Consider the following 10,040-nt stretch of genomic DNA (forward strand, 5'->3'; position numbering starts at 1 on the left):
ATTACTTCGTCCGAAGTCCTACACACAGTCAAAAACACCCCTTGTCTACCAAACAAACACCTTCGCCTCGCCAGTAATCAGGCGCCCTGCTGACAGCACAAGAACAAGAACAGCAACGCAAGAGTTTTGAGTAGTTCAGTGGATCTGTGCTCCAGCCCCCCAGAACAGGAACATGAACGGAAGGTTGATTTTTTCCTTCAGCTCGTGTGGTCCACTAAGTGTAAGAGTGGAGCAGATGCACAGATTCCCTGCTGACAGAAGAAGAAGAAGAACATGAACAGGAACAACAAGAACAAGATCAAGAACACAAACAGGAACTGGAACAGGAAAAAAAAAACAACAACCAAGAACAGGAACAACAAGAACAAGATCAAGAACACAAACAGGAGCAGGAAAAACGAAAAGAACAAGAGCAATGCAAGAGTCTTGAACAGTTCAGTAGATCCAGGCCCCAGCCACCCACAACAGGAACATGAATGGAAGGTCAACTTTTTCCTTCAGCCTGCATGATCAGCGAGGTGTAAGAATGTAGCAGATGCACAGCGTCAGATGATGGGTGGAAAAGACATAGTGCAACCCTCATTTGATGAGGAAGCGTGGCGGCAGTCAAGCGTGCACGATTCAACAACAGCAATGGAGTTGAAAGTCAAACATGGTATCTTCATGCTATTCCTTCAGGGTAAGAAGCTCTACATGTCCATTAGATGTATACAATAGCTTGTTTCTACAATTTGTAAAATATGGTGCGTTTGCGCTTGCTTAGTGATACAAGACTGGCACTTTTTGTGATGTTTTTTTTTTTTTTTGAGCTTCACCTGAAAGACATAACAACTGCCAGCTCAATTTGAATGTTTTGTTCATAAAACATAATACGAGTGATAAAGTATGAGTTCATTTTTATGAAGCATATGTAAAACTTGACATAGTTTCCCCTTACATGAAAAGCAATGAAATGAGAAGTGTCAAAAATAACACCAATTGATCACAAATATATATATATATATATATATATATATATATATATATATATATATATATATATATATATATATATATATATATATATATATATATATATATATATATATATATATTATTTTTTTTTTTAGGCATAATAAAAGACATAAGAATATTTAAGAAAATGAAAGACCACCCTTGTCACATATTTCTCTCTCAAAGTGAAATTATTCTCTAACCACATGACTTCCTGTGACAGTAGCGAGGCGTAGATTCTTCTTGTGTGTTACGGAGTCTTTTGGAACCAAATTGTTTCTGTCTCCAGTTTCATGTGCGGTCTGGCAACGTATGACAGTGAGGAAAGGTCAGAGTGTCACTTTGGACTGTGCCTTCACAAATGCTACAAAACACCATGTAGAATGGAAGAATCCGGATGGCGACATTATGTTCTTCAATCACCACAGGGGTAAAGTTTAGCCGGTGGTGGCTACAGACGTCAAAGATCCATTTGTAATGTTCTGGCAGCGGATGGGTTGTGGTTAATTTGTTTTGTTTTGTTGCAAAACTCCTTCACAGCTCTCAAAGACAAACGCTATAGTATTAGCAAGCTGTCCAAGTCGCAATTCGCCGTTCGTATTTCCAACGTCTCATTCAAAGATGGCGGCAATTACACTTGCACTCACTATGGTCGTATTATTACGGAGAAAAAAGTGGAGTTGACTGTCTTACGTGAGTACAAATTCACTTTTCGGTTTTCCTTTCTCAGTTCAGACTATTGACATATTCAATAAGAAAAATCTTCATCTGATCTATTTGCCTCCACTTGGCAAAAGACGGCATTCAGATGAATATTGTCATTGTAGAATATGAATGAAAAAAGGAGCAAAAAGCGCCCGTATTTTCATCCGTCTCGGCGGCCGACTGAGAATAATATCACGTTTGCTCAGCTAACCAATCACGATTCACTTGTTTGGTCATGTGACGTTCGCAAACTGCGCCCTGAGTTTTTGTTTTCAAAAAGTGGCAAAATGGCCACCCCGAAGCGGATCAAAACGAGTGAATTTGGGCTGCTTGTCCATGTTTTACCAACACAATTTCGATCAGAATCCTGTGTTTTTGGAGGTTGATTCCCTCTATAAATAAACCCTAACCCGCAAAAAATTCAAACATGATACGCATTGGCATTTTTTTCCCATCTTCGCCTCATCCAAAGAAATTTGACACATGTGGTCGACCTAGCGAGCTTCATTGACCCAAAATTTATTTTTATTTCAGCAGGTTCAATGACGCCAAAAAATCAAACTACACGGAATATAAGCACAACAGGTATTGATGACTACACTCTAATTCAATGCATTTCCTGTTGTCGCCTGGTTTCATAATACGCTTTTTTTTTTATCATTTCACAAAGAACAGAAGATATTTCATGCTGTCGAATCCAATAGCACAAAAGGAAATACAACAGGTATGATCACATCCATATTGTTATTCAAATTCAACAATATTTTGGTGAAGCGTCATTTTGCAATGAAGCAAAAAATTCAAACATGATGTATATAATTTTTATGTTAACAGGCTCGACAACGAAAAATCAAATCGTATGGAATACAACAAGCATAACAGGTATTGATGACTGCACTCTAATTCAATGCATTTCCTGTAGTTGCCTGGTTTCATAATCCACATTTATTTTTTGTTATTTCACAAAGAGAAGATATTTAATCCTGTCAAATCCAATAGCACACAAGGAAATACAACAGGTATGACCACATCCATATTATTTCTTAATATTTTGGTGAAGTATCATTTTGCAATGTTTGTATTTCTAGTGGGCTGTAGAAACCAATACACGCAGACCCAAATGAAAGAAATTTCCTCATTACTGGTCTTCTTGGTGATGTCCCTCATTCTTGCTCTTCTGGCCGTCGTCATTTTCTTCCTTCTCAAGTTACAAAGGGCACACGCCATGTGGAAGAAAGGTAGGATAATGCAAAGAGCGATTAATAATTGACTAAATAAATACTAATTCCGATGACTTGAAGCTACTGTGCAAAATGGATGGATGGATGGATGGATGGATGGATGGATGGATGGATGGATGGATGGATGGATGGATGGACGGATGGACGGATGGACGGATGGACAAATAGATGGACAACATCCTCGCATCTTTCGAATTGAAAAAGAGTGCACAATTTTGCGGCCTTCCAAAATGTGAGCTTTCTTCAAGACATCAATTTTTTGTTTTTGCAGAAAATCAAAATTGCGATCCAACTGAAGAAAGTGGTTAATCAAGATCAGTCCAAGAGGGGCAATGACGGAGATACTCAAATGAAGACCATGGCTCATTTGTAAAACGTGCATGCACGAAATTTGAATTTGAATCTGCTCATGATCACGTTCATTATCGGAAATATAAATGAAAGAATGTCGAAACATGACCCAAAAAAGTTGTTTAGAAAACTAGGCTATTCACAAAAGAAACTAAAGCTAACGACAATTGTTGTGTTCATCGTTGTAAGCTTTTTTCACAATTTCAAATGTTTAAGAGGGTCAATTTATTGTGCTTCTTTGCGATATTTAAAAAGCCAGATACTATCTGTTGCTACTGCAATGTATCTCCCAGAAGATATTTTTCATCAATTTTATATTTGTCCATCTCAAACAAACTCATGTTTGTAACATTACTTTTGAACTACATAACTTAAAACCTAATTTACAAATAAATATGAACGGCAGTACTTAGCTTGCTTTCTTTTTTCTTTCACTTTCCTTTCACTTGAAATGAGCCTCACACGTGTTTTACTTTTTTCCCAGCTTTTTTTGTATGGTTAATATTTGAGAAAAATATATATTTGTTGACGTTGTCGTTCTCTTAAGTCTGTAGTCTTGATGCATTCTTGCTTATATGTACTGTTTTGTACTTTTAAATAAAATGTTTCCATTTTGTTGATTTGTTTGTTTGTTTGTTGAGTGTCCGCCCATTAACGTCGATAATATTAGTATTATGTGGTATAATAATGACTTGTCGTGCATATTTCTACGACAAATATTCTACAGCTTTTATCGTACACAGTACTGTATATGACAGTAGAAATAAATAACCATGATGTTACATATTATGACCGCTAGTCCTCAACAAGAAAAAAAAGGGGGGGGGGCGCTTTTCCATTCATCAATAACGTGCCTCAAATCCATAGTGGCGTAACGTACATACAGTATTTCATTACATAGGGTTAGGATTATTCATACTTCCGACATAAATAAGTGTATGGCGATCAGAAAAGATGTGGTGAAAATCAGTGATTTATAGCTTCCTGCACGTTGCTTCGTCGTTAAAAGGTCATTCTGGAGGGTGAAACTATTTGAAAACGCATATAAAGTCTTGGGAAGTTATTATTATTTTAATTGCGGTCAGATTATCTGTCGAGAACGTAAAGCCTCCTTTTTTATGAATTTATTTATTTGTCGCATCCGTAGGTAGAGAATGTTCTCGAAATGAATGGCTGTTGTCCAGAGGCACGCGGCCATACGCTACTTAGCGAAACACATGCGTCACATAGGAAGTGGTCATTGGCGTCGTTACGTCACGAATTTGGCCGGAGGCCATTGGCTGTACGTTGAGTGCGCATCCGAAACGTTGCGTGTGATTGGCCGCTTTCGGCGCAATAAATAACGGCCTCTTCTCCCTCACTTCCCTTTCCTGCTTCCCCATCAAGGACAAACATCTCCATTCCACACATCCTTCGACGACCTCCTGCTTCACTTGCTCCTTTGGTCAGTTGTGCGGTCACTCGGTTGTATTTGTATTTCACACCCGCAGTTTCGTTATTTTTATTATAATATTTTTATTAACGATTCCTGCGTGCCTCTACGTTTTTCATGTTTTCTCGCTTTTTTTCGGTATCTTTTTGTTGCTATCAATCGGATGACATTTAAATGACTTATATGTTTCTGTCAAAAATGGCAAGGTTTCGTTTCGCCTTAGCGCTAGGAAGCGCATTGGCGGTAGGTAGCGGGGCGAGATGAACGGGTGGGTGGGGGCGGAGGAGCGAGCCGAGACATTCGCGAATGTTCTCGAGCTAACGGTGTACTTGCCTTCTGCTTTTGACACAAAAGGGCCAAGTCCAGATGCGGCCGTTTTTCATGACTCGTTTGCAATCGGGATAACCGTGATTTATTATTATTATTTAAATAAGACGACACATGAACCCCTAACGTTCATCTAGTTTGTAATCGCCGTTTCCCGCTTCTGCTTATTTCTCTGAAATGGTGACGTAACCAGGGGGGCGAAAAAAAAAGGGGGGGGGGTAATCACGGCGAAGAAATTTCTCGAAAGATCCAACTATTATTCATGCGGTAGGAGTCTACCACCGTTGTCAATTTGTCACTTACAGACTTCCTTTTAAAACTTGCACTCCGCTGGCCATAGTAATTCTGAAACTCTAAATAGACATTTTTAATTTGGTTGGTACCAAATTTGAAGTGGAAGGCAATGGACTTAGTTTGCTGCTAATCCCTCATTTCCTGTTATAGCCAAATTATTTTTATACTTAGTTCATATTTATATTTTGTTCCATGTTGCTCTCGTCAAAGATGCACAATTTAGAATAAACGATTAAGTAAATGAGCATCTTCCTCAAAAATAGCAAGTGCCACCCAGTGGGTAACCTGGGGAATGCAGCACTCGCTTCCAAAACGTTTTCGTTGTGGGTTTGCAGGTCTTTTTTTTATTTATTTAATATATCTGACTTGTAAAATTTGGTGTTTTAATAAATCTTTATGAATGTTTTCAAAAGTTACCTGAACTCTATTCGTGGCATTAAAAAAAACTAGTTTTTCCTCCCCATTCTGTGATGCATCAATTAAATGTCATGTATGCAAGATCTAAAAGGCATTAGTCTATGTATTATATATTTCACATTATTCATTACCATAGACGGATACAACAAAACTGCCGATCAGAAGCTGTTCAATATACCTCAATCAATATTTAAAAAAAAAAAAAATTACTTCCTTTCCATAGTACCAGCAAACATGTCTAAGGGACCCGCTGTCGGTATTGATCTGGGGACCACCTACTCCTGTGTTGGCGTATTCCAGCATGGAAAAGTTGAAATCATTGCCAATGACCAAGGCAACAGGACCACACCGAGCTACGTGGCCTTCACGGACACAGAGAGGCTGATAGGTGATGCGGCCAAGAACCAGGTTGCCATGAACCCCACCAATACAGTCTTCGGTAAGTAATGGCCATCCTTTTTGAAAAATCTTTGAGAATGACTCAGTGTCCAGTGTTATGTTTGTTTTTGGTACAATTTTTGCCTCCCTTGCTTATTTTTTTGTCTGTGCAATTCTTGTCGAAATTATGCCAACTTATGAAGCACGTCTCATTTTGTTTTTCTCTCCCTCTCCGCATTTTTACAGATGCCAAACGTTTAATTGGCCGGAGGTTTGACGACTCAGTGGTACAGTCCGATATGAAACACTGGCCCTTTATTGTCATTGACGATAACACTAGACCAAAGGTTCAGGTTGAGTACAAGGGTGAAACCAAGTCCTTCTACCCCGAAGAGATCTCCTCCATGGTGCTGACAAAGATGAAGGAGATTGCCGAGGCTTATCTTGGAAAGGTAAGGTCCTGATCTTCTAAATGAGGTTTTTCTGGAAACATTTGTAACTGGACTACCATTTTTTTTTTTCTTTCTACCAGTCTGTCAACAACGCTGTCATTACGGTGCCCGCTTACTTCAACGACTCCCAGCGCCAGGCCACCAAGGACGCCGGAACAATCTCAGGACTCAATGTTCTGCGTATCATCAATGAGCCCACTGCAGCTGCAATAGCCTATGGCTTGGACAAAAAAGTAAGTTCAGGGTTTTTTTTTTCTTCCTAAGAAGTTGAAACCCTTCACGATTCAATTTGTGTCATTTTCAAGGTTGGCGCAGAGAGGAACGTGCTCATTTTCGACCTTGGCGGCGGCACCTTCGACGTCTCAATTTTGACCATCGAGGATGGAATCTTTGAGGTCAAGTCCACCGCTGGCGACACTCATCTGGGCGGAGAAGACTTTGACAACCGCATGGTCAACCACTTCATCGCCGAATTCAAGCGCAAGTACAAGAAAGACATCAGCGACAACAAGAGGGCCGTCCGGCGTCTGCGCACGGCTTGCGAGCGGGCCAAGCGCACCCTGTCCTCCAGCACGCAGGCCAGCATTGAAATTGACTCTCTGTACGAGGGCGTGGATTTCTACACCTCAATTACCAGAGCTCGCTTCGAGGAGCTCAACGCCGACCTCTTCCGAGGAACCTTGGACCCGGTGGAGAAGTCGCTGCGCGACGCCAAGATGGACAAAGGGCTGATTCATGACATCGTCTTGGTCGGCGGCTCCACTCGCATCCCAAAGATCCAAAAGCTGCTGCAGGACTTCTTCAACGGGAAAGAGCTCAACAAGAGCATCAACCCAGATGAAGCCGTTGCCTATGGTGCTGGTAAGGTTATTTTTTATGTAATTTGATTCGTTTGGTAGCTCAACAAATAGCTTGAAAGATTGATTTCCATTCTTTAATGTGTTATATTGGCAACACTGCCATCCAATGGTCACGGTTATCACTGCAGTGCTCAATTGGCTTAATATTAGATAAGCACTATTCGAAAAAAATGTTTTTAATGAGAATTCGAGGTTTTTATTTGAGCTCAAAATGAGTTAGCTAGCTCTTGCATGAGAGCTAGCTACTAGCTTGACGTGAGCGTTGCTAAGTCTTGCTCCATTGCTGCTTATGTTTACAGCTGTCCAGGCTGCCATCCTTTCCGGTGACAAGTCTGAGAATGTCCAAGACCTGCTTCTTCTGGATGTCACTCCCTTGTCTCTGGGAATCGAAACGGCGGGAGGTGTCATGACCGTCCTCATCAAGCGCAACACCACCATTCCAACAAAACAGACTCAGACCTTCACCACTTACTCCGATAACCAGCCGGGTGTGCTCATTCAGGTCAGTGGAACATCACCGATTTTAAAATAAATATTTATGGTGCTTTTTTTTTAAACTCCACAAAACAGGAACGTTTAAAAAAAAAAAAATAAAGACATCTATCTGTGGTAAAAAGGTCTAAAGGGATCCTCAATTACAACTTACTGCATATGCTCTTTTGCATATAAGTGCACCTTGTCAAGATGGAAAATTAGACCGTTTAATTTTAATCTGCCACTTTAAGAAGCTTGAATTATAAATTTTGCACCCCCAAAACAGGTATATGAAGGTGAGCGTGCCATGACCAAGGACAATAACTTGTTGGGCAAGTTTGAGTTGACGGGCATCCCCCCGGCCCCCCGCGGAGTTCCTCAGATCGAAGTGACCTTTGATATTGACGCAAACGGTATCATGAACGTCTCTGCGGTTGACAAGAGCACCGGCAAGGAGAATAAGATCACAATCACCAACGACAAGGGTATAGTTTTTTTTTTTTGTTTGTTTTTTTCTTATCACTTGCGTCCTTGATATCAAATATATAAAGCGGAGGCTCAAACGCTTTTCTCCCGGCTTTGTTTCAGGACGTCTGAGCAAAGACGACATCGAGCGCATGGTTCGGGAAGCCGAGAAGTACAAAGAGGAAGACGACGTCCAACGCGACAAGGTGTCTGCCAAGAACGGCTTGGAATCTTACGCTTTCAACATGAAGTCGACGGTGGAGGACGAGAAGCTTTCCGGCAAAATCAGCGACGACGACAAGAAGAACATCTTGGACAAATGCAACGAGGTCATCAGCTGGCTCGACAAGAACCAGGTACGTGAGCGACATCGCCAAGTTGACTTGCGTTTATTCGCGGAACGTTTAAATCTTGTATCGCTCCATCAGACTGCCGAGAAGGACGAGTACGAACACCAGCAGAAGGAACTGGAGAAGGTGTGCAACCCCATCATCACAAAGCTGTACCAGAGTGCAGGAGGCATGGCCGGCGGTATGCCCGAAGGCATGCCGGGCGGGTTCCCCGGTGCCGGCGGCGCCGCTCCCGGCGGCGGATCTTCCGGCCCCACCATCGAGGAAGTCGACTAAACGTTCCGTCATGAGTTAACAAGTATTCCTGCATCTAAGAAGGTAGCCCTCTTGTAGCACTTCCATCTTGCTGAAGAGTGTCATTATATTGCAAAGGGGAAAACAAAAGCACAGGGCTTTTGGATTGTTAGCAACTGGATTTGGTGCATTGTGCTGATGGTTGAAGAAATGTCTTTTCCTTGACAATAAAACTTAAACTAAAACCCTGTTTTGCGCCTTATTTTGGTCTTAAACTGAAAATATCTGACCTTGTTGCTGGTATATCTTAAACACACAGAGCAAACTTGTAGTCACAGATCTGTAAGATGGATGTTGGTCTATTTATTGCCCGTTCCTGATCCTCTCCAAATCCTTCATGGTTAAGCTCTTCCAAGCACTCTGCAACCATTAGTTTCTCCAAGAAGCTAAAGAAAAATGAATACTGCTCACTATGCTAGTGAGAGCTACGAGAAGATAGCTCAGCATTTTCAGTGTGTGATTTCCACAGGTGGCTGCCAAGATGATTTGCAAAAACTTCAGGATTGGGGGCGGGGCGTTCTGGGATTTTTTATATTCGGTCTCCAAAACTACTGCTTAGAAAATAAACCAACGAATTATCAACACATCGGAGTTTTCAGGAGTGGTACAACAGAGACCATGAGTAAATGACAAGCGTAGTGCACGCGTTTAACCGCTAGAGGGCAGACTATGCCTGTGATTACGTTGTTAGGAAGGGAGCAGAGAAGAAAAGCATTGTTGGAGCCCATCTTTGTTTTTTGAAGGAAATTTTCACAAAGGTCATCTCAAATGACAGTTTTCTGAGCAAAGTGGAATCATAATACCGCATGGCGACGTTTGTTTCACTGGTGTTGACGTAGTGTGACGTAATTGACAGGCGTTCCTTTCATATATAAATCCGTATTAGTTTGATATTTTCATATCATTCAGGGTGATCATTTTGTACGTACTGTATTTGTTTTGGATATGTTACCAAAAAAAATCCGGATTAGTCTATTCACGTATAAATCCGCGTCTCAACCAGCCAG

The 10,040-nt window shown here is 41.1% G+C and overlaps 2 protein-coding genes across 2 annotated transcripts; both read left to right on the forward strand.

Moving 5' to 3' along the window:
* The first annotated feature begins 101 nt into the window (after positions 1 to 101).
* crtam (cytotoxic and regulatory T cell molecule) lies at positions 102 to 3,838 on the forward strand. The gene is made up of 9 exons (XM_088440398.1): positions 102 to 679; positions 1,283 to 1,423; positions 1,534 to 1,686; positions 2,233 to 2,283; positions 2,369 to 2,422; positions 2,533 to 2,580; positions 2,667 to 2,717; positions 2,787 to 2,936; positions 3,211 to 3,838. The coding sequence occupies exons 1-9, from the start codon at positions 550 to 552 to the stop codon at positions 3,246 to 3,248; spliced, it is 816 nt and encodes a 271-aa protein (XP_088296524.1). The 5' UTR covers positions 102 to 549; the 3' UTR covers positions 3,249 to 3,838.
* Positions 3,839 to 4,580: 742 nt separating this feature from the next.
* Positions 4,581 to 9,219, forward strand: hspa8 (heat shock protein 8). The gene is made up of 9 exons (XM_088440379.1): positions 4,581 to 4,734; positions 5,984 to 6,199; positions 6,385 to 6,590; positions 6,671 to 6,823; positions 6,896 to 7,451; positions 7,750 to 7,952; positions 8,211 to 8,409; positions 8,513 to 8,745; positions 8,818 to 9,219. The coding sequence occupies exons 2-9, from the start codon at positions 5,995 to 5,997 to the stop codon at positions 9,013 to 9,015; spliced, it is 1,953 nt and encodes a 650-aa protein (XP_088296505.1). The 5' UTR covers positions 4,581 to 4,734; positions 5,984 to 5,994; the 3' UTR covers positions 9,016 to 9,219.
* The last annotated feature ends 821 nt before the right edge of the window (positions 9,220 to 10,040 follow it).

The sequence above is a fragment of the Hippichthys cyanospilos genome, chromosome 18, assembly GCF_059441005.1.
Source record: "Hippichthys cyanospilos isolate Australia breed blue-spotted pipefish chromosome 18, RoL_Hcya_1.0, whole genome shotgun sequence".
Lineage (NCBI taxonomy): Eukaryota > Metazoa > Chordata > Actinopteri > Syngnathiformes > Syngnathidae > Hippichthys > Hippichthys cyanospilos.

What these genes read in the sequence shown, in the direction of transcription:
- crtam (XM_088440398.1), top strand. Translation starts at nt 550, where the DNA reads ATGATGGGTGGAAAAGACATAGTGCAACCCTCATTTGATGAGGAAGCG. An exon ending in AGTGGAGTTGACTGTCTTAC is followed by an intron (nt 1,687 to 2,232) that starts GTGAGTACAAAT and finishes TTTTTATTTCAG; the next exon opens with CAGGTTCAATGACGCCAAAA. An exon ending in CACACAAGGAAATACAACAG is followed by an intron (nt 2,718 to 2,786) that starts GTATGACCACAT and finishes TTGTATTTCTAG; the next exon opens with TGGGCTGTAGAAACCAATAC.
- hspa8 (XM_088440379.1), top strand. Translation starts at nt 5,995, where the DNA reads ATGTCTAAGGGACCCGCTGTCGGTATTGATCTGGGGACCACCTACTCC. An exon ending in CCCCACCAATACAGTCTTCG is followed by an intron (nt 6,200 to 6,384) that starts GTAAGTAATGGC and finishes GCATTTTTACAG; the next exon opens with ATGCCAAACGTTTAATTGGC. An exon ending in GCTGGCTCGACAAGAACCAG is followed by an intron (nt 8,746 to 8,817) that starts GTACGTGAGCGA and finishes TCGCTCCATCAG; the next exon opens with ACTGCCGAGAAGGACGAGTA.